Here is a 23,763-nt window from a genome sequence, read left to right as displayed (position 1 = left end):
TTACAACTTTTTTTCTCGTAAACGTCTGACTTTATTATCATAATATTATGACTTTATTCTCGTAATAATATTATTTTATTCAAATAATGTCATGTGCAGCATTCATGGACCTCCCTTTAACATTATTCATAATGTCTGACAGCCCCTGAAGGCAGCAGTGTTGAGTTCACGCCCCCTTGGAAACTCCTCCTTCCACTGAAGCAGTAAATATGTGCAGTATGTGGCATCTCAGTGTTGTGAAGCTGCTGCTGCTGAGGATCTGTCTGGATACACAGAGAACACCTTCAGCTGGACCAGAGACACTTTAACATCTATATAAACCTCACTGTACCTGCTTTTTCATAATCTACATTCAGGTAACTGTTTTTATTCTAACACATTTTGCTGAGACTGGATTTCAGACTGTTTTACTGAAAAACACTTTGACACTTTAATCAATATTACTGAATATATTAAATGTGTTTTAATGTTTCTTATAAGTTGAATTTAAGCTTTTTAAGGCAATTACCTTAATATTTTGTCCTTAACGTTAATAATTTGTTGTTTTGTGGTATTTATAGCTTTAGAGAAATAAAGTTAAAAAGGCAGCAGTTTGTTAGTAAATACAAAATTACACAGTTTTGCTAAACAATATTCTTAGTTGTTCATTAACTAAAGTTAGTTAAGGATCCCATATTGTAAAAAGTGACATTTTGATGTCTTATATATTATAAAGCAGGTTTAAGTTATATATAAATACTGTTAAACTATCAAAACGCTCAATATATGGAGAAATACACCCAGCCTGTATTCAGAAACTGTGCGTTTGAAACAAGCCGTCAGGATTTCTGTCCATTTGTGATGTCACAAATGCACAATATTTAGACCATTTCAAAGTTTTAAACGTAAACATACTAAATGTGTTCCAGTTTATTTTCCTGTTGCAGTGTATGTAAATAACATCAGCTGACAGGAATTAAACATGGACCCAAACTGTTGCCTAGCAACACAATTCCGTTGCAATGCGCTAAAACGGAGCGTTTCAGACAGACGGTGAATACAGGTACATTCAGGCAGACAGTATGAGGAAAATAAAGTTTTTTTTTAACATTGCAGCATGTAAACATGTTCTAGTAGAAACACAAAATACAAGTATGAACCTGAAAATGAGCACGATATGGGACCTTTAACGTTAGCTAATGAACAAATAAGATTACTGTCAGAGTCGGAGTTTGCGAGTGATTGACAGCTGCTCAGAGACGGCAAGGCTCCAGCTCGGCTCTGATTGGTTGTTTTCCTCCGCTCTGTGAAATCTTGCAGACGCCGTTAGGAGCACTGGAGGACACAGAGGAACATGATTTTTTCAGATTACCCGTCTTACTACTGTCAGGTTTTGCTCTCAAACCTGCTCTGTTTGGGTAATAGAGACACAAAAGTAACTCCATAGTTACAAACACTGAATACTGAATGGATAGCAAAGTTTAAAGACACCGATTATCAGCACAAACATCATTACCACTGAACTCTGTGAAACTTTAGATCGACTGTGGTTTCTATCAGCTAACTTGTTGGTCTGTACACATGAACAGCGACCGTCCCATCACAGCCAGCCCCTGAGGGCACTTTGAGGGTAACGTTGGTGGTATTTTGATCCCCTCTCATGCTCGGGCCTGTTCTACAGTCTCTAATCCAGCTGGGAGGAGCACCGACAAGATTAACAGTTTCTACTGCTTCGTGCTTCCTTTTCAATTAATTAAGAACAACGACGCTTTTTAATTTGAGTCTCCCAATTATGATATCACAGCAGGCTCGCTATGCGGTGAGAAGATATTAAATTCGTCCCTTATTGGATCCTCATCGGCGCCCTCTTGACACATTTTTAAAGGTCTGTAATTACAGACAGATGCACATGATGTGACTGGGTGCGTCATGTGGGCTCTGTGTGGTAACAACACTGTTTACTTCGCGCTCACACTTATTCTCTGCTGTTTGTGTTTGTATCCTGTATTCACTGCCCTGCAGACAACAAAAGCCTGAAGGCACGGCGCCCCGACACATTCCTTTGGGTATTAGTCTGCCCTGTTGTTTAGGCCGACCTCTTTTGCATTGTTTTGTTTTCAGGGTGGCAGTGGTGGATTTCAGTTCAACCATATGCAACATTAGAAATCCAGCAGTACGGCTCTCAAAGGCAAATGTAGTAACTACAATCGCCTAGACAGACATACCATAAATAAATCAAGAATAGCTCCACAACTACCAGGTCTATATGCATGATCTTGGTCTCTATGGAGAGGTAAGACCTCAGAGAATTCATCCCCAGTGTCAGTAACATTGTGACTGTTACTAGGCTTGAATAAACTCTGATGAGCCAAAGGAAAACTTTACATTTTTATCCTCGCCTAAAGTGTTTTCTAGATTCAACAGTGGATAATACCATTATAGCAATGATGCCAAGCACAGATATGCCACTGAATTCATTCAGCAACTCCTCGACTACAACTGAGCCAAAGCAGATTTAAATAACACAAAGCACATAGATTCTACAAAGGTTTTAGTCAGGATAGGACCAGGCGGACTCTCCATTTGGCCACTTGGATACCCAAAGTGTGCGAAATGGGTTTTCTACCTCTAGGGTCTAAAATACTAATGATATCTACAACAGGAGGTGACGTGCACACAATGGAGCCTTTGTTCATGACGTTTACCCTGTGCATCATCACATTCTACCATTGTGCACAGTATAACATCAATAAAACAACAACTAAATTGTATAATTTTGACTCCAAATGGAGTAGTTTTATTATAATAATGAAATATGATCAAGTAAAACTTATAATTATAACAAATAAGATCAATAACAATGTAAATAAGATAACAAAAAAGAATTCAAAGTCACATTCAATATTAAAACGGTCAAAAATATTATAGAGTAAAAGTGTTTTAGTAACGTTAAGGCCTCGGCTTTTAGAAACAATTCTAGAAAAAAGACCACCACAGCATTTTATGACGTTTTTAAAGGCAGTGTTTTAACACACAGCTCAGCCGAACCCGACACCGGGTCCATCGGGTAAAAGAGGTTAAAACAGCAATTAAACATCCATCAAAATCTACAGTTTTGACGTGCCTTTGAGCAAGGCAGAGAGCTTTGCAGTAAGACGCTGCTGAAAAACATTAACGCTGAATTTCATGGTTTGAGAATAAGGCCTGACAAAGTCCTTTGTTTCCAAAGTTCAGATGAGGACATATCGGAGCAAGTAGAAGAGGAACAGACTAGTCCGTGTATTGGCAAGAATCTGGCGATACGATACGCATGATGATACCGGGGTAATGATTCGATATATTGCGATACTGTTGGAGTTATTTATCCTCTTACCTGGTGAGCTAGTATGACATGGTTGGTTTGGAGGATCCATACAGTATCACACGACATAATATCGCAATATTCATGTGCATCGATGTTCTCTTACACACCCCTAGAACAGATGAAGTAAACCCTTCCTCAGCTGCTTCAGCCTCTCATATCATCTCTCTTCTCTCTTCATAGAACTACAAACAATGCCGAACTGGGGAGGAGGCAACAAGTGCTCGGCGTGCCGTGGGACGGTTTACCACGCCGAGGAAGTGCAGTGTGACGGGAAGTGTTTCCACAAATGCTGTTTTCTCTGCAGTAAGTAAAGCTGGAACACCTGGACACCTCTGGACTACGTTCAATAGTCAGACCACAGCAGTGTTTTTAGCATGTTTTAGCCCATGAAGTAGAGATAGAATATAATTTATGTCACTGAATAACCAACAACATTATTGTTACATTGATTTCCCACCTTGGGCAGCCACTGAATTTATTACTTTTATATAGGGAGTACTCATAGAAATAGAATAGGAGTAGAACAGACAACTGTTTTCCATGGTCATTTGACTAGTAAACAAGAAAGTGGTGATTGTTTTCAGTTGTTTTGGTGACCACAACATGACAGTGGGGCAGTAAAGTGTGGTTGCAGCTCAACCAGGAGGGGGAAAATAGGAGGTATCACACATCATCAACGCGTCATATCTTTGGGGTGCAACACATGCGCAGAAAAATCTGATTTGCACTCCCCGAAATTGAGCCAATGGGAACGCACAACTGCAGCTCCAGTTCCGCTGCGCATGAGTCATACCCCAGAGCTCAAACCCGTGTACCAGCGTCTTCCAATAGGCCTTGCAACTCACCAGGAAGAGAGCAGATCCAGAGACCGATGGATGGCTACTTAGCTTGGTAGCTTGCCCTCCTTTTCTACACTGTGACGAGAGTGTGTGGATGAAGCATTAAGTTGATAAATTGTACTCATTGTACTCATTTACTATGCTTCGTAACATTACTACTCCAAAGCTTGTTAGTTATGAGCAGAGAGACTACACATTTCTAACATAAAGCCTGTATAGAGTGATGCAGGGATGATGTATTTTTGTAGGCCAAACAGGAAGTCAGCATCGCCCAGGTTCCCTCGACAAAAAGCCAACGGGATTTTTCCATTGGGTTTTGGATTATTGCAGAAAATAAGCTTTGTGGCAAACAAACGTTTATGATACTTACACGTTTTGTTCAGCAAGATAATCTCCTTTTCATATTGTGTTCTTGTCACGAAGTAATGCATGACTGTTTTGAAATCTCTCGTTGAAGTAAGCTATGCAATTTTAGATTTGAGAAAATGAAACCTGGCAGACAAACTGTGAGAAGCGTTGTGGAAAGGGTAACGTGAACTTCTTGAATTGAAAAGGTCACTGAAAGTTAACACATGAGAGCCAACTCTTTCAGTCTCAGATGTCTGAGATTCCCCATTAGCACGCAGACAAACAACAAGTCTCAGACATGTTTTGTAGCTGTTGTCAAGACCTTTGCCAAAAGTCTTAAATGTAATTATGTTGATGTAAGACCTGCCAAGAGCAGATATTGCATCAACCTGCTCATGTTATTTGTATTTATAATATTGTTTCTGAGTCCAGGCTGCAGAGGTCCATGGAAGATCAGCTCATCAAAGGACGCTGGTCATCAGTTTTTGATTTCACACTGTGTTATTATCAGTTCGCTGGACAGCATGTCCTGCTCCTGAACTTGAAATACCAAAGCAAAAAGACCTCGCGCACACAGACCGGGATTATACGAGCCACAAAAGATGAGTTTATTTTTTCCAGCGTTTCCCCGTACAACGGCGGCTTTGTCCGACACTCCTACTGAGGAGACGATGAGCGAAGGGGGGACACGGTGTCCTTGGCTCTCCGCTGCCCTTTTCCTCCTGCTTCTCAGTTTGACATTTTCATTTCTGTGTATGAAAGGCAGCGATATATACTGTCAGAAATGTCACACAGTTGTAAACACAGCCTCATTTTGGACACTTCTTAGGGCTTTATCTTTCAGATTTGCTTATACTCTGTGCAATGCATGAAGATTATCTAACTGCAGTGGAGCGAATCTTGAAAAACTCAGAGAAACCCGAACAACACATGGAGGATTTAGGAGTGATTTGATTTGACACACAGACATCTTCTAACAAGCTCGCAAAAGCTTTCATTTTGAAAGTGTTACGAGATCAGAGAGACGCGAGTGGAGACATTTTTATTTCCAGCCAGCTGTGTGAAATCTTTAACCGGTATCAGACGGTCACACAGAGAACGCCAGCGTGTGAAGAATTCAACTAATCCCAACACTAGCCAGTGTGCAGGCTTAAGCCACTGTAATGCGCTTGTTTTTCAAAACAACGTGTTCTTTACTTTGTACAAATATTTCTCTAAGCTATTTTAGAGTTTAAATCTAATAAATCCTGTACTGACGTCAGAAACAAATAGTTATTATGAGGAAAATCTGGCAGACATTCAAAATGTAGCCCCACTACTGAATGACTTTTCCCATTTTCTTTATTAATATTTTTTTAGGGCTGTCAATCAATTAATCACGATTGTCCGTAGTTAATTGAAATTAATCACACATTTCTTATGTGTTCAAAATGTACCTTAAAGGGAGATTTGTCAAGTATTTAATACTTTTATCAACATGGGAGTGGGCAAATATGCTGCTTTATGCAAATGTATGTATATATTTATTATTAGAAGTCAATTAACAACACAAAACAATAACAGATATTATCCAGAAACCCTCACAGGTACTGCATTTAGCATAACACAATATGCTCAAATCATAACATGGCAAACTGCAGCCCAACAGGCAACAACAGCTGTCAGTGTGTCAGTGTGCTGACTTGACTATGACTTGCCCCAAACTGCATGTGATTATCATAAAGTGGGCATGTCTGTAAAGGGGAGACTCGTGGGTACCCAGAGAACCCATTTACATTCACTGATCTGGAGGTCAGAGGTCAAGGGACCCCTTTGAAAATGGCAATGTTAGTTTTTCCTCGCCAAAATTTAGTGTAAGTTTGGAGCGTTATGTAACCTCCTTTGCAGCAAGCTAGTATGACATGGTTGGTACCAATGGATTCTTTAGGTTTTCTAGTTTCATAGTATCTTCATTCTAGCTTTAAAACTGAGCCCACTACAACCTAAAAATCACAAGTTGCGATAATGCATTAAAGAAATTAGTGGCGTTAAAATGAATTTGCGTTATCGTGTTACCGCGCTAACAGTGCAAACAACGGCAACAGTATGAACAGAGCTAACAGTGTTAACCTGGGGGGGAGGGGACAGGAGGGTGGGTGCTACGCTTACCCGACGATGGCAAATTTCAACATTCAGTTGCTTATAAAAATTCAATTATGTCCTTTCTTTGATTCCATTTGAACTGCCCCTAAAACTTCGTTCAGTATTTCAAATGTTTGTCGTCTCAGGAAGGTTCTGTATTTCTTCGTTTGGTGCACAGTGACACCGTCATTCAACGTCTGTAACTCCTTGTCTCTGTGTGTCCTCAGTGGTCTGCAGGAAGGGCTTAGACAGCACCACGCTGGCTATTCACGACCAGGAGATCTACTGCAAGTCCTGCTACGGGAAGAAGTACGGCCCTAAAGGCTACGGCTACGGCCAGGGGGCCGGGACGCTCAACATGGACCGAGGGGAGCGGCTGGGAATCAAACACGAAGAGTAAGCTGGCTTTATTATATTCACTATGATAATCATGATTCTACCAAATGATCTGATAAAGTGACGGCAATATGACGCCGTCTTCCTGTTTGTTACTTGCCATGCTTCGTCAGAGCTGTGCTGACATCCACTCCAGCTCTGCAATGTTTCCATCGGATGGGATAATAATAAAAATGTAGACACTATTTGACAGTAAAAGCGCTTCAGTGTGCTGCCAGTTAACTGCAAAGTTTTTAATTACTTTTTTTTGCAATTTCATAGATTTAGAACGACACAAATGCCGTCTTGAAATGTCTGAATAAAAGGATCATTCATCAAACTTTAAATTGCACAAGTGGTTTGCCGAGAAGTTGCCAAGGTCAGTGAGTTCAGCGGCGTAATGATGTTTATCAGTTGTGGCTGCTGACTCTGACAGAGCTATTGTCCCACAAACAGCATGCACTCATTGTGCTGATCCTAAAATAGTTGCTAAATACATAAACTTGAGGGGGAAAAAAAATACTTACAGATACAAATACAGAGACAAAAGCAGCATGAACATGAGTCAGTTAATGGCAGTAAGAGCCACTGCTGGGTGGCCTCGTGATAAGAGAGTTTATCATGTAACTAACAGCTAACAGATTTTGGTTCTTGAACAAGTTAGTAAACAGCTACCAGTAGGGATGTTACGGCGAGGACATTTTCCCACCGGTTAATAGGGGGCGGTTGGTACGTAATGTAATCGGAGTGTGCCTGACCACCGTGTAACACCGGTAACACCGACTACCGCGACAAGCCTACGTACCAGGTAAGAAAATAGATGTATATAAAGAATGACGACACGACAGGTCCCTAAAAGTGAAGCCAAAACATCTCGTTCGCCCCCTGGTGGCTGGCTGCAGTACAGCTCATAAACTCCGCCTCCTCCATGTTAGCGGATGTACGTGTCAAATACATTTTTCCTCAAAGATTTCTGTCATTTTAGGTAGTTCTTATCATGCTGATGTTTATTTAAATATTCATTTTCTGATATAAGTTTGTTTTTAAAGGGGGGTGAGACGTCATGATTGACAGCTGTGATTGACAGCTGCTCTGAGTGAAGTAGTCGTGCAGCCGGAGGCTCTGAATTGTACAAGAGAGGAGATGTAATTTTAACTTTCTATAACCGTCACCAGTCTGTGTAATAGAACATTTGATCATAAATGTAGTTGGGCTGTAGCCAAACAGCTACAGTGGTGTTAACGTAGCAGCTAGGTGGCTCACGCTAACAAACTGTGGCTGTGCTCGCCTCGTGATTGGCAACCCGATCACTACCGCGCAGACTCCGGCTCCAAATGATGTCAGAATCAGACGGCGGCTCATGTATCTGGGATATTTTGGCTTCACTTTTTCAAAAGTGGGTCAAAACTGTGTTTGAAACCGCTGCTTCTGCCCTTCCCCCTGCATCCTTCTCTGGTTCCCACTGCCTCAACCGCAAACCTGTGGGAAAGGAAAGGAACCTTGACATACATCTTTTAGTCTTCTCCAGCCTCTCCAGCTTGGCTTCAGCAGTTCCCAGCTGGTTTGGTGAACGCTGTAGATCCAAGAAGAGAGAAGTCAAAGTCTGAAATTCAGAGTAATGATCTAAGAGGTTAATACATCATCTAATAGGTCGGGTTCATCGCTTTCCAAACGAGTCGCTCAAACTGCAAAATGACTTCTAGACTGTGAATACTTACTATACACATGATGTGAATGCACCAGGAAAACACAAACCCACCCTGAGTCACCTACTCCTGCCTCAGACGTCAGGTGGTGACGGTTATGAAAGAGTTTATTATGCAACCAGCAGGATCGCGCTCTCCCTCCTCTCCCTCCTCTCCCTCCTCTCCGTCCTCTCTGTCCTCTGGCCACAAAGGGTTTCATTCAGGGGCCACTGGAGCTGGCGGTCACCCTCTGATAAGCATCGCTCCGGGGCCGCGGTTCTCACTTTCCCACCACTGGCTGTGGACAGTATAGGAGTAGGGTGTGCCAGGTTTATTTCTGTCTTCTGTCATGTTATTGCAATCAATACAACGTCGTCTCAACAGATATTAATTGATTTAAGAATGAATGTTTAACTGATACATAACTACGGTATAACTACGGTAGTTACTCATCACTGCAGACGTCAATGTTTTTGTTGGAAATGAGTAAATGTTTTCACCAGAAAACGGGAGGTTCTGGTACAGAAAGAGCTTCAGTTTCATTCCAAAATCAGATATCCACCACTAAGAGTTTTTACAGAATGATCTGTAAAACAAAAAAGATTCTTTATGACATTAAAAGCACCACTTTACATCTTGTGTTCATAAGTTTCTTGAAAATCAGTCATTCAGCACGAAAAGAAAACATAAAAAACGTCTAATCGACAGAGGAAATCTGAGTCAACTGAGACCAAAACGACTGATTCATTAGTCGACTATTTAGAGACGAGATCATTGAGATTTTAGATGTACTTAGTGGTGGTGATTTTTGGATTCATGCTTCATATGCTTTTTCATCCCAGGACACAAACTCACAGACCGACCACCAACCCCAACCCGTCCAAATTTGCCCAGAAGTTTGGAAATTCAGAGAAATGTGCCCGATGTGGAGACTCCGTCTACGCAGCTGAGAAGATCATGGGGGCCGGCAAGGTGAGAGTTTTATCTGAAGCGTCTTCTACTTTGGTGAACCTTTGACTTTATCTAGAGCCACCGTCAGGTCACCAAAAATATGGGACAGAACTAGGGACAGTCTCGCCATCTTGGTTTTTGGCCATCAACTTATTGTTTTTTTGCACGAGAGGTTGGAGCTAAGCACAACCGAACGCTCGATAAGACATTTTTAGGCGACCAAAATGTTACAATTAACTCTAAACGCCCTAAAGCATCCCCTGCTTTATGGTCTATCTGACTCTAAATGGGACCATAATTTACTAAATGAACATCATGCTGTATTGAAGAAGACTTGAAACTAGCGATTGAGACCATAAACTCATGTTTACAATGTTTACTGAGGGAATAAATCAAGTTCGCCGTAATCTCATTTTCTCATAGACTTCTATACAATCAGACGTCTTTTTGCAACCAGAGGAGTCATCTCTTTATCTCTATATCTATTTGACAGTAAAGCCAGAAAGATGTGTTTGCAGATTAAGAAACACACTTTGGATACAGTATATGCACCGTCAGGCTTTTAAATCAAAGCATCTGCCAAGAAGATCATAGCCAAGTCGATTATTAGGCTTTCACTAGTGGAGCCAAGTTGCAAAAATTCATGACTCTTGGCTAAGATGAGGATTCATTTATTATCTTGACAACGCTGACCGAGTGCGTACAAAGTGGGCTGCGCTGGGGAATCTGATGTTATGCCACAGACTTTAAAGGGGAACTACGCCCTTTTTCAAAATTCATACATGTCATTCCTACAGTATGGTCTAAGACCAAAACATATTAGTAAACATGAACAACTCTCTCCCAAATCAAAAAACTACAGCTAAAACTCAAACTTGTGATATCATAGGGTACGAAGTGTGGAACCGCTCCATAGACAATGAATGGGGAGAGATGTTCTAGATGACACAGAGCACCCAGAGGAATGTTCTGACTATATGGGAACATTTTCCGTTTCACAACTGAGAACACTACTTTACAATAAAGATCATTTGGTTATAAAATAGAAAAAAAACATTCTGTGGTTCCATAAAGTCAGCTTCCCATTCATTGTCTATGGAGCAGCTCCAGACTTTATACTCTATGACATCACCAGTTTGAGACTTCCTTCTCTGGTTTCTGTCTTTGAGAGAGAGAAGCTCATGTTCACACATATTGATTGAACTTTCCAAGGTCATGGAAATAACATTGGAATTTTATTTATCATTGTTGTAAGTCTATAGTACGACGGTACGACGGAGTATTAGGGCCACATTGAGGAAAAAAATTGATCTGAGATTTTGAGAATAAAGTCATAATATTATAAAGTAGTATTTTTTTTTTTCTTGTAAAATTCTGACTTTATTTTCATAAACTTCTGACTTTTTTCTCGTAATATTACGACTTTTTTTCTCGTAAAGTTATGATATTATTCTCGTAATATTACGACTTTATTTCTCGTAAAGTTATGATTTTATTCTCGTAATATTACGACTTTATTTCTCGTAAAGTTATGATTTTATTCTCGTAATATTACAGATTCTTTTTCTCTTAAACTTCTGACTTTATTCTCGTAATATTACGACTTTATTTCTCGTAAAGTTATGATATTATTCTCGTAATATTACGACTTTATTTCTCGTAAAGTTATGATTTTATTCTCGTAATATTACAGATTTTATTTTTTTTTTGCCTAAAATGTCTCTTTTGATAGTAAAGGCTGCTGACCCCTGCTCTAACTGAATGTGTTTCACAGAATTTAAGCTGCAGTGTGAACTCAACGAGGCTATCATGACCTTTCAAATGTGTAGCGTGTATCAAACTCTACAGAAGGACCATTATAGGATTAGCATGAACAGCCCAACAGAAATCAAACCCCCAACCCGAGCAGAGTGGGTTCCTTGAACTCCACAATCTACATCACAAACCACACGGGGTAAAACTGAGTGGATTGGACGCACATGGTTGTTTTACAGTGCTTGAACCACATGTAGGAGGTCCGGTGTGGTCTCTCCTAATGAGAGAACACAAACCCTGTTCTTCTGATTGAAGCCGTTCCATGTAGTGTGGACGGGAGCTTCCTAACAGCTGGCGTTAATCGTGCGAGGCCATCCGGATACTGGGGTTCTGGCACATTTACAGTACATGAAGTCACACTCCTGAGACGCATCGGCAGGATGTTTAGCTCCGAGGGAGAAAATCAATGAGCGTCAGAGTGGTGGCTCAGATGAAAACCTGTCCACAGAGAGAGCACAGATCTGTTCTGAGGGTTTCTGTTTCCCCTCTTAAAGTGGGAGTGGAGCGTTTCCTGTCGCGTGTTTGGATCCACACAAGCTGCTTTATAGCAGGTGATGTCATCGGGCGGTGAGCTGTTAATGTGTTTCCCTAATGGGAGGAAATCTATCAGGCTCCACTCGTTGGCTCAGAGCAGAACCTGTAATTTTCTGTGTAATGAAGACATTCAGAAAGGCACCCCGGGCTGTGGGAGCCGCTTTGATGAAGAAAATGATGACATTATCAGCTGTTAATAACTGAAAACTAGGGCTGTCACTCCTTTAAAATATTTAAATCACGATTAATCGCAAACTAATCGCACATTTATCTGTTCAAAATTAACCTTAAAAGGAGATTTGTCAAGTATTTAATACTCTCATCAACATGGGAGTGGGCAAATATGTTGCTTTATGCAAATGTATGTATATATGTATTATTGGAAATCAATTAACAACACTTGTGGGTACCCATAGAACCCATTTACATTCACATATCTAGAGGTCAAAGGTCAAGGGACCCCTTTGAAAATGGCCATGACAGTTTTTCCTCGCCAAAAGTTAGCGTACGTTTGCATAAAGCAGCATATTTGTCCACTCCCATGTTGACAAGAGTATTAAATTCTTGACAAATCTCTCTTTAAGGTACATTTTGAACAGATAAAAAAAATGTGTGATTAATCGCGATTAGATATTTTAATCGATTGACAGCCCCAATATGAATTTTATATTCTAATTCTGCTACTATAGATCCCCTGAAATGTTACACACTGTTCCTTTAAAAGGTAGATTTAGCATGAAAAGCATGAAGACAGACCTGAATGCTGTAGTAGGAAGGTATCCGATCAAAGTTCTCTCTTTCTCCTCGTAGCCGTGGCACAAGAACTGCTTCCGCTGTGCAAAATGTGGTAAGAGCCTGGAGTCGACCACTCAGACCGAGAAAGACGGAGAGATCTACTGCAAAGGTGAGATAAATAACACTCCTCACAGAGTCTCTTAGCCTAATTATAAGTGAATAAGAGAAGCTTTAACACCTGCTCATAAGAAGATTAATTCACGAATGTGTGCAGAGAAATCACTACTGCCAGCTAATTGTGATCATATCAGCAGAATCAGACCTGGACATGGACGGACCGGCTCTAATGTAACACACATGCACAGCCTCTTATACTCACTGTCGTCCCAGATGAGTTCTTTCACATTCGCTGTGTTGGTTTGGCTGGATCACGCTGACCTTGTCAAGCTAAGAGAGCTGCTATACTACATTATACTTTAAGTGGTCCTTCTCATCAGCACAACGAGACTGACTTTGGTTAAACAGAGGACACAGAAACAGACGTCGTCAGCAGATGGATGTTTGCTGGATGTCATAATGAAACCTTGTACTGATGAGGAGGAATGTAGCATCAAACTCTGCTGCTGGTATCAGTCTGTGGTTCGGAGACTGTCTGAGCAGCAGCTGGATGTTGTTACTCTAATCAGGAGCATTGAGAACAAACATGTGGACCTGAGATGTTACTAAAAGAAAAACTATTTCCACTAAACATTTTGTTTAAAACAATCCAGGAGTGGTTTTCAGAGAATGTAGATATTCTGCAGCTTGTTGTTTGACCACGACCTGAGTAGTGGGCTTATTTTAGACGTCACATGTTGGTGAGAGATAAACAGCTCTGAGCTGAGCTGGGAAACAGCACTGTGAAAGCTCTCTCTGCACACACACAAGTGTTTTCTATTCTGGTGGATTAGACCTCTACTCAGGTTGAAGGTGGTCTGGTATAACGTGCAACAGGAAAATGAGAGAGCTGTCGCCCTCTTACCTACCTGGAGACATTTTTTATCCATCAAGGTGTGATCCAGTGAAGTCTCAACTTGGTGGCGCTCCACCAACCAAAATCAAGTCAAAATTCAACATCTTTTTCCAAATAGTGACACAATTAGTCTTAATACTGGAAGATGCATGTACTATTGAATGTATCAAAATAATTAAATACAAATGTAGCTGTTAATTAATTGATAAAATCTGACAATTTAATATTTCGGTTTTAATTTGCTTCTTTATTTTTATTTTTTATCTTTGCATTAATTCCATTACTTATTTATTTATTCTTCTGTTTTATTTGTCTATGTATTTATTTTTATTAATTAACACACGTTGATTGACAGCCCCTCTAATTTGCATAATGAGGTAGAAATGCATAAGGAAATGTATAAATACGGAAATAATTTTGGGAAAATCGTGCATAAATAAATACACACTTAAAATTAAATATAAAATAAAACAAAAATGAATGCAAATAAATAAATAAAAATAAATGCAAAAATAAATAAATAAATAAAAATAAAAGCAAAAATAAAGAAATAAATTAAAATATTTATAAAATAAGTAGATAAATAAATAAAAGGGAAAATTCAAGAGTAAATAAATAAGGGAATTAAAACAAAGATAAATAAAGCAAATTAAAACAGAAATATCAAATCATGTCACATTTTATCAATTAATTCATGGCTAAATTAATTTTTAATATTATTTTTACTACATTAACTGACATATTTATTTATCGAGTCATTTATTTATTTATTTTTGGTTTGGCTGATATCATCCTGCTGTGGGCAACACTTCTATTTTTAGTCAGTGATGTAAGGATGCGGTCTTGGAACAAAACAATCTGCAGCTCGTTAATGTTTTTATTATCATTTCCTCTCTTTCCCTCCGCAGCGTGCTACGCCAAGAACTTCGGGCCCAAAGGGTTCGGTTACGGCCAAGGAGCCGGCGCCCTGGTTCACGCTCAGTGACGGCTCAACTGGATCACACACACACACACCTTTTCTACATTCCTCTGTACCAACATCAACCCGTCTGGTGTTCCCTCCCTCCCTCCCTCGTGTGCTTTTATGTTGAAGAAGTACCTGTAATAAAAACATGAACGACGTGTTCACATTTGACTGTATTTTATTATTAAAGCCATTAAAACTGAACCATGCCCGTATGTTTACATCTGAAGCGGAGTTACAGTGATGTCTGAAGGTGGGCAGAGAGGCACTGGAGATGATTATGTGCTTTATCTTTTTTTTGTTCATTTTTTATTTTATTATCCCACATGATAGAGGTGAAGTGAGAGGGGGGGGACAGAACAGAGACTTTTCAGGCTGCTGGAAGAACTAAGTGAGGACTGAAACGCCTTTGATTTCATGTCCTGGATGAGCTGGGTTGGGGGGGGGGTTGCTGCCCTAGAAAACAAAAAAACACCGCTTTTACCTCCTGTCACTTCAAAAGGCATTATTACAACACAAGTGGTACTGATATGAAATCATTTAAAGCCTTTTAAAGCGCGCAAAAACTAGCGGCTGTGTCGTCTTCATCGTAGGGCAGAAATGACATCAGTGGTTGGTTAAGCGAGATGGGTGGAGGGGTGGGGGGGGTGAAACATGAATGATGATGACATAACCGTCCCCTTCTGATGATGCAAACATGAGGCCCAAAAGTTCAACCGGAGGCCTTTAATGTAATATATAACCTCCTCTCTCTCTCTCTCCATCCTTAAAACTATTGCATGATCACATTTCAGCTTTTTAGAAAAACGGGAAAAAAAGAAATTTGGCGTCTGCCTTTAGTTCTCTAGTGTCTTTGCTTTACAATTTGTACATCCAGTGGTATAACAAACCCAGCGATATATGACAGAGAAATAAAACCCAAAAATAAAAACTCTTTAGGATGACTACAGAGTCCACAAGCATGGAACATTCAAATATATTACACACTTGCACAGGAGGAGCCTCGACTGGCGGCGGCGGCGTCCTGAAAAAGTTCCACTAAACACACTGGATTTAGAAAGAAACTAATAAAAAAAACAGACAAATGAATGCAGAAAAGTACTTGCAAATACTTAACATTCACTATATACAGACACGTGGCTTGCCGGGCTGTCACCACGGTGACGACTATGGGGTTGGGGGGGAAGGGGGACGGCGAGAGCCCAGCTGTCCCAAGCATCGTACATGCAGTGGAGAGTTTCTTGGCAGGGATTTGAAGGTATTTAAGGGGTTAAAATGCCTATAGACAGCAGTGTCGGACATCACTAGAAGCTACGGTCATACACTTGGAGTATAGTCACTTGATTTTTCTTCTTTCTTGGAAGAAATCCCCCCCGAAAAAATAAAAAATAATCCAGGAGCACCTTCAAACTAACACTGACGAAAAGAAAGAGTTACAGAGAAAGATAGTTTTATGTACAAGGTGCACATTCTTTACACTTCAGTCCATCCTGCTGCTGCTGATTGCGGGCGCGGGGGGTCCAGACAGGAAGTGATGGGAGTCGGCCATGTCTGATGGGCCTTCCTCCTCCTCCTCCTCTTCATCTTCTCTGTAAACAATGGGAGCGTCGGTGTGAAGCGGCGCTGCTGGGCCCTTGTGTTCAGTAACAGCCAAAAAAAACTTTCAAAACAAAAAATGATCAGTGCAATGTTGGCAGACAAACAAAACAAATAAGACTTTACAGAGGAAAACACACACATGGAATGAACCTTTCTTTGTAAACCGTACTTTTTTTCTCTTTACACTCAACTCTTGCTGTTAATAAATACACTCGCTGTCTATTATTATATAGAGATTTTATGGTTAACGTCTCCCGGGCTTTTCCATGTCAAAACGGCTACAGGTTGAATTATTTGTTCTCATAAAAACCTACTAAAAAATGATGTGAAATGTAAAAACGATGGCGCTCTCGAACATAGTTATTTTATCTATAAATAGTTTTTAAAATAAATAGACCTGTATCACATTGTCTGTAGGATATCTGCGGTCGCGTCTACGGCGGTCGCCGCTGGAGGAGTCGCTTAATCCCAGCTTTTATATTTCAGCATGTCGGGACTCCTCCAGCGGCTCCACCTGGAACCCGACGCTTTCGCTCTGATCAGTTCAACTATGTTGGCAAATCAGCTCGACTCATCACGGTGCAAAAATCAAGACCTTTTAAAAAGACATTCCCTTATCTCTATTATAGATTCATGGTTTAAAAAAAACACATCCTTCAGCTTCCCACGGTTAACTATCACAGGAAGTACCTGAACCAATCAAAAACAAAAAAAAATACATACAGGGCACATCAACAGGGACACCATAAATAAGGATATATAAAGTAGGGGAAGGGATACTGCCACGACGTCACGGTGCTGCCGTCTCCGCGGCGGCCACGTCTCCGGTACCAACTTTTATTTTTGTAATTCCTCTCGGCCTCTCTCTCCTCTCCGTCTCGTGCCTGGCAGCGACGCACCGTCCAAAGGGCTCAGGAGAAGAGGCGAGGTGGAGGGGTGGGGGGGTAGCAGTAATGAAGTCTGTAGAATAGTAGTAGTAGTAGTAATAGTAGTAAAGGTGGTGAGGGCGGAGAGGGGGGGGGTGTAGGTGTGGTGTTGCCCCGTAACAGCATGCTAGTCCTGGCTGATTTTTTTTTTTTTGAAGTCTTTTGATCGGTTGTGGGAGAGATGGTCCGAAAAAAGCAAGCGCTCCCGAGAACAGCATCGCTGTGATATGAACGCTGGAGAGGGGGATGGGGGGGATGGGGAGGGTCATCCATCCTTCCTTCCTTCCTTGCTTCCATCCAGCTGCTCCCCTTCCCCCCCATTTCTTCCTCCTCCTCCTCCTCCTCCTCCTCTACACCAGCTGGTAGCCCGAGCCTGACGTCTGGTCGTATTCTATTGTGTACTGCGTGGTCCAGTCCACCGCCACGGGTCGGATCAGACCGCAGCAGCGGATCTCGAAGAAATCTATGAGGTTTCTGAAGCAGCCGTGGCTGCAGAGGGAAAGAGAGAGAGAGAGAGAGAGGGGGACAGAAAGAGAGGGAGACAGAGGAACATGAGTGTGAGGAGACACGGAGTCAGCACCATTCCAACTCTGCTGGAAAGATAATAACTACCTGTTCAGTTCTTAGCAGACGTGATTGTACACTATAAAAGATTCAGCTCTCTGTAGAAAACAAATAAAAGACTGTTGCTCACTTGAAGGGGCTTTCGATGGACGTGGCTGTGACTTTAAAGTGTTTGTATCTCCGAGCGTTCATCCTCTCGTTGGTGGTGATTCCCAGAGCCGCGATCTGAGAGAGAGTAGCAAAGAAGTCAGCCAACTAACACAGACGTAAATATACATGTCAGGATATTGTTAATCCGAGTTTTCCATGTTGTCTTTAAAACTGGTGTATAAAATGTTAACCCAGACCTGATAGAGCTGACACATGATGAGCACTGCCACCCACATGAAGTGGAAGATACTGTTGAGGAACATCCAGAACATCCAGGGAGAGCAGGAGGCGATCTGGGTCAGGTAGAGCCAGAAACCATCCTTCGCATAACTGGTGGCGCAGTGGATCCTCCAGTCTGGAGGGGGAAAACAGACGCACAAATAAAAGGAGTTAGTGGAGGAATAGAAGTGAGTGAGGTGAGAAACGAGAGAGGGTTTGTTTCTTCTACTCACAGCAGATGCAGCCGTATATCATCCAGCAGATCATGAGGAGCAGGAAGAACAGGTAACCCATGAAGTAGCGGTGATTCCCACTTCCTGTAGAGGAGAAACAAGAAAGTCATGTCAAGTTCTCATCGCCTCAGTTTGTTGCTACACACATGACATGTGTCATACTGTCAAAATGCTTTAGCTTAGCATACAGCAATAGTTTATTTAAAACATAGTTTCATAGCAGATGAAAATGACAAGAGGCACCTCCACATAATGCTATGTCGATGGAGAGTGATGGATTGTTTTCCCTCCGGTGTGGGTGGGACTTCGTTGCACTCTATTGTCTCTATTGTGTTTGATCATTTCAAAACTTCTTAAGAACTTTTGAAATCTTTTCCCAGAACCCTGATCCCAATAGTCATGATGAAGCGGGGCTCGTTGTTCCAAGCTTCTTCCTGACCACCTGGTTTTTAAACTTCCTTTCCCAACCGTCTCCGGTCTGTTTCACAGACGCCATGTGACACAATCCTCGACACACACTCGCTTCATTTCCTGCATCTTTTCATTAAGGCCTACTCAATCTCCACTGTGTTGAAAATAAATAAATAAATAAATAAATAAATAAATGACTCAACAGAAAAATAAATAAATATGTAATTAAATGTAGCAAAAATAATATTAAAAATAAAAAAAATAAATGGAAAAATAAATAAATAAAAAATTAATAAATTAATTAAAATTAATAAAACTAAATCTCCAGTCTGCTTCACAGACGCCATCTGACACACACACTTCATTCTGCCCTCTTCATTTCCTGCATCTTTTTCAATAAAGCCTTCTCAGTCTCCACTATGTTGGGTTTAGTTTTTATCAAATTAATGTTTGATCACTGAAGACATGAATTAAAATTACACTTCATGATGTATTCTATAAAATGTTTTTAAATGTAATAACCCTTTTATTAGATGGAGGACAGAACCTGCCAAAATAAAAAAATAAAAAAATAAATAAATGACCTGATCAATAAAAAAAACATGCCATTAAATGTAGCAAAAATAATATAAAAAAAGTAGCTATTAATTAATTGATAAAATGTGACAAATTGATATTTCTGTTTTAATTTGCTTCTATATTTATTTATCTTTGTATTAATTCCCTTATTTATTTGCTCTTCTGTTTAATTAATTAATTAATTGTTTTAATGTATGTATTTTTACATTTATTTTTGCATTTATTTGTAATATTATTTTTGCTACATTTAATGACATATTTATTTATTTACTGAGTCATCATTTGATTATTTATTTATTTTTGATTTTGGCAGGGTCCGTCCTCCATATGTTTCAGACTAAATCTGGTGTAATTTGGAACAGTATTCATTAAAGGTATGCCAGTTTACTCAGATGTCCAGTATTTCCCCTCAACATGTTTTTGTGCACCAGGCCCAGAATAAATTGAGAGCAGAGCCCTCAGTCAGAACACATGTTGCTTCTTAAAAGTGGAATATGGAGCTGATAAAAAGCCACAACTCGGAGTTACGAGCAGCCGTTTGTTGTGTTGTGTTTTGTGTGTGTGTGTCTGTCGACTTCCTAATATAATCTGCGGTGTTGTTGACGTACCGACACAGTTCCCCACCCAGGGACAGTGGTGGTCGAACTTGGCGATGCAGCGGTTGCACACGGCGCAGTGTTTGGACCTGATGGGCTTCCGTATCTGTCAGGAAACAGTCATAAAAGCAAGTTGTTTTTATTCATGCTATTGTTCCTCTGTATGTATCATCTTGTGAGAGAGAGAGAGGAGTCAGACTTTACCAAGCAGGTACTGCAGAATATGCTCAGATCCAGGCTGCCTGTCTCTGCCAACTCCACAATTGTCTGGAGGAAGGAAACAAGAAACAAAAGCAGGATTTAAAAAAAAGAAAAGCAGACAGGGACATGGCAGAAAAATGAATGAACAAGTGAGAAATTCATCTTGCCAAGGTCTATTTGGCACCGCAACAAAAGACCAACTGACAGCGTACACAAGCGGAGGCTGAGGTTTCCAGATGAACGATCACACTGGTTGATTCACAGTGAATAAAAGCTAATACGGGATTTACAGTTCCAGTCAGTCATTAGTCTGTTTTCTCTCTTTAAGGCAAAATACGTGACATAAAATGGTTTGTTTTTTTATCTAATCTGCACAAGATGTTTTTCCTCTTCTGTGTCTGTGTTCTGTGTTTACAGCATTACATCACCGTGTAAATAAAACAAAGACGCAAAACAAATCAGAGGAAAACAAGAGGAGGTGGAAGAGGATCCTCTGCAGGGAAAGGAAAGCTTTGAAGCCTTTTGCTCCGGCCGGGAGTCCGGCGCTTGTCCTGCTAACAATACGGGATAAATTTAGCTCTTCATCAATCACGGGGGCCTGGTAGGAAGAAGAGCCTCTGTTGTCCCCCATTAGAGTGTGATAATGAGGGAGTGAGAGGCCAGAGGACGAGCAGCCCTGATCACATGCATGTACTCACTGCAGGGCAGCTGCTCTCGGGCTGCTATACGGTGCTATTGGGGCAAGCTGGCACCGTCATTTACGTCCACTAAAAGTGCTTCTTTTTGCCATGACGGGCTCTGATTGTTGGTGTAAGTGTCTGATATTATGGAAAGAGTCTCGCTCAAGGAGAAGTCTCATTCTGAAATCTGACGAGGTGACGGGTCGCCGGAAAACTAAAGTGGAAACGTGAGTGGCAGTCGGGCGGAGTTTGTTGTGTTGGAGTACAGAAAGCTTAGATTAGTGTTGTTTAAAATATGTTAAAAGACGTGGATGAGGTCTTTGAATTCGATGGCTGCCCGTATTTATTTAAGCCAGAGTATACGGATATTCATATTTCACCACGAGACTTCTCCTTCAGAGGGACTTGGACACAAAAACAACCAGACCGGATCAAGAGAAAGGTAAGAAAAAGGTTTTATTTCTCTGTAGGGTCCTTTCCATAATACAGTCAGACACTCATCCCTACCGGACCAATTTCACACCAATGTTCACATCAAGAGTTCACATTCAAACATGTCTTTCCTGTAACTTTACCTTTTTCTTCTGCTCCTCTGATGCTTTGATGATTCCCGGGTCAGACTTCCAGGACTTGCCAAAGTTGTAGAACAGAGCCACGGTGTTTATCAGGAAGGGCAGATGGACGGTAGCGAAGGGGAGATGTGCAGCGAGGTTAAGGAAGATGGTGGACAAACAGCTTCAAATGCATCGGTTTTGTTTGTTATTATAAAGACAGGACACTGTTCATTCTAACCTCAGATGACTGATGACATAATATTAGGTACCTTAGTTCAGTTCATGACACCTGAACTGTATGAAAACAGATCTTAAAAGCTGTCGTGTGAACATGTGAACACAGCCAGGAGACGGTCAAAATGACAGAAAAAAGGCGCTCGTTGTAACTCCAGAAGTTGCCTGAGAATCAGCATGTTTTTGAAATCAATAAAACCGTGTCCTGTGTTTTTACTACAATGAGTCAGACTCTCAGTTCACAGTAACTGGACTAACGGGCAGACTGTGACGCAAGAGCAGCTCTGTCTCATCTCCACTCTCGCCAGTCGAGGAGGGATCATGTCAGTCTGTCACAACAGCTCATCATGACTTCCTTCCATGATTACAATACAGTACAAGAGACAGGTTCTACAGTCTGGTGTATAAACCGTGGAGAGGTGAGGGTGTATTCTGTGACAGCTGTGAGCTGGCTGAGTAAAGACTGTAACTAATTAGTAGTTAGTCAGTCATCCAGGTGTGCATGAGTCAGCTGAATCCCACAGGAAACCAGCCAAGTGGCACGGAGAGGCCCAGACTGTGAGAGCCTCAACACTGTGTGATTGAAAATGTTGGAGTACAATGTAAAAACACTATGATAGAGTGGTCACTGTGGATCAGAAACAACACGTGTGAAGACTGTTTAAACTGAGGCGTCACATGGGAAAATGATTTTGGCAGCAAAAGTGGGACCTTTTGCGTACGTCTGGTGTATGAAATGTCTGCATCCTCACAGCCCTGTTTTTATAAACTATGATAATCTATAATCTGTCCACTGTCTCACTCCCTCTCTTTGCATGTTCTCGTACTCATAGAACTGAAGTTACATCCAGTAACTACTGTACTATTTTCCTTTTTGTGATTTCTTGTTTTGTTTTCGTTGCCGTGACGGCTGAACGTTTCCAGCGGAAACACACGGCGGTGTTTGAGAGTGGAAGCAGGCAGACATCAACGCTTCCATCAATGTTTGGATCTTAGTCTAGGCTCAAAATGAAACACCTGTAGTGCTGCTATTATAAGTTTAATACATGCCAAAAACATATATATAAATGGGAGCTAGCAGAATGTCTGTTTTCACAGTGCAGCTGACATATAATGGGTCATTTTATGATTTATTACAGTAAACATATTACATATTGGTCCTTTAATTATGGTCCCATTCTATTTAGTGCGTCGTAGACATTCCAGTGAGCCAGCATGAAGGACTCTGTCCCACCTACATGGAACTAATGGTATTAATTACACCTGTGTTTAACCTGCAATGGCACATCAAAACAGCTGCTGTGAAACACGCTAGACGCGAACACCAGCAACGAAAGGTTTCACCATACCAGACAATACGAGAATCCTCTGAAGCATTAAGAAGGGTTTGCAGCGCTCGAGGTCTGTTGGCAAAGTAGCGAGGGACACACCGTAAGCAACGAGATAACACACCCCCAACAGCAACATTCATCCGATAGCTCTCACATTCATCCCTCCGGCACAGTTATGATTTCACTGATGAGCACTTTCCCAGCACTGACAGAGTGAGAGAGAGGCTTCTACGAGTCCCTAAAGACCAAACTGATCTTCATCAGTATCTCCATAAAGAACTGGGTTCTATTTCTACTGAAATGGTCTAATAAGTAAAACACTCTCAGAGCTCCTCATTGGTCTACTAACTCAGGGAGATGCAGAGATGGTTCCAGCGATCAATGCAACTCAAACAAATGAGTCTCAATGGTTCTCAGGGGAGAGGTGGGTCATCGCCTCCCGTTAGCACCCATTCATCTTTTGAAAGGCCGAGGGGTGACAAGGTTTCCCTACGAATCAGCAACAGGGTCACAGACAGATTTATTTTTGACTCGCAACTTGCATTTCTCTGTGCAGAAATGCTTTTGGTTTATGAACCAGGAAGTTCCCCTCAGATCCTCCGGTTCTTCTCTTTTAGTTGTTCCGCAAAGCAGAACAAAAACATTTGGTGATGCAGCTTTCAGACGTTACGCTGCGAGCCACTGGAACAACCTTCCAGAGGAACTGAGTGTTTTGAACTGTGTAGTGTTTTATAATGTATGGTTTTATTGTTTATACCCATTTT

The 23,763-nt window shown here is 41.0% G+C and overlaps 2 protein-coding genes and 1 long non-coding RNA gene across 5 annotated transcripts in view; 1 reads left to right on the top strand and 2 right to left on the bottom strand.

Annotated features, from left to right (window-relative positions):
- The first annotated feature begins 214 nt into the window (after positions 1–214).
- Positions 215–14,890, top strand: csrp2 (cysteine and glycine-rich protein 2). The gene is made up of 6 exons (XM_037760499.1): positions 215–356; positions 3,524–3,646; positions 6,879–7,047; positions 9,554–9,683; positions 12,822–12,915; positions 14,667–14,890. The coding sequence occupies exons 2-6, from the start codon at positions 3,535–3,537 to the stop codon at positions 14,741–14,743; spliced, it is 582 nt and encodes a 193-aa protein (XP_037616427.1). The 5' UTR covers positions 215–356; positions 3,524–3,534; the 3' UTR covers positions 14,744–14,890.
- Positions 8,043–13,278, bottom strand: LOC119482701. Of its 2 annotated transcripts, XR_005205501.1 has the most exons (5): positions 13,126–13,278; positions 12,768–12,907; positions 9,212–9,297; positions 8,786–9,009; positions 8,043–8,599 (listed from the first exon to the last, which is right to left on the bottom strand). It is a non-coding gene; the product is annotated as an uncharacterized LOC119482701 (long non-coding RNA). The 2 variants fall into 2 exon arrangements; XR_005205500.1 differs by lacking the exon at positions 9,212–9,297.
- Positions 14,883–23,763, bottom strand: part of zdhhc17 (zinc finger DHHC-type palmitoyltransferase 17) — a 28,212-nt gene continuing 19,331 nt past the window's right edge. Inside the window, exons 11-18 of one of the 2 annotated variants that reach the window (XR_005205499.1) lie at positions 21,456–21,580; positions 20,204–20,266; positions 20,012–20,105; positions 18,414–18,497; positions 18,159–18,316; positions 17,942–18,036; positions 16,836–17,736; positions 14,883–16,770 (exon numbers count right to left, since the gene is read on the bottom strand). Coding sequence is in view for 1 of the 2 variants with exons in the window: in XM_037760498.1 (XP_037616426.1) it covers positions 17,598–17,736; positions 17,942–18,036; positions 18,159–18,316; positions 18,414–18,497; positions 20,012–20,105; positions 20,204–20,266; positions 21,456–21,580 (758 nt within the window). In the remaining variant the exon portion in view is untranslated. Of the gene's footprint in view, positions 17,737–17,941; positions 18,037–18,158; positions 18,317–18,413; positions 18,498–20,011; positions 20,106–20,203; positions 20,267–21,455; positions 21,581–23,763 lie in introns of both variants that reach the window. The other variant, XM_037760498.1, reaches the window with a different exon arrangement.

The sequence above is a fragment of the Sebastes umbrosus genome, chromosome 23, assembly GCF_015220745.1.
Source record: "Sebastes umbrosus isolate fSebUmb1 chromosome 23, fSebUmb1.pri, whole genome shotgun sequence".
NCBI lineage: Eukaryota > Metazoa > Chordata > Actinopteri > Perciformes > Sebastidae > Sebastes > Sebastes umbrosus.
Note: the sequence above shows the minus strand (reverse complement) of the source record. Positions and strands in the feature narration are given on the sequence as shown.

What these genes read in the sequence shown, in the direction of transcription:
- csrp2 (XM_037760499.1), top strand. Translation starts at nt 3,535, where the DNA reads ATGCCGAACTGGGGAGGAGGCAACAAGTGCTCGGCGTGCCGTGGGACG. An exon ending in CTGGGAATCAAACACGAAGA is followed by an intron (nt 7,048 to 9,553) that starts GTAAGCTGGCTT and finishes TTTTCATCCCAG; the next exon opens with GACACAAACTCACAGACCGA. An exon ending in AGATCATGGGGGCCGGCAAG is followed by an intron (nt 9,684 to 12,821) that starts GTGAGAGTTTTA and finishes TTCTCCTCGTAG; the next exon opens with CCGTGGCACAAGAACTGCTT.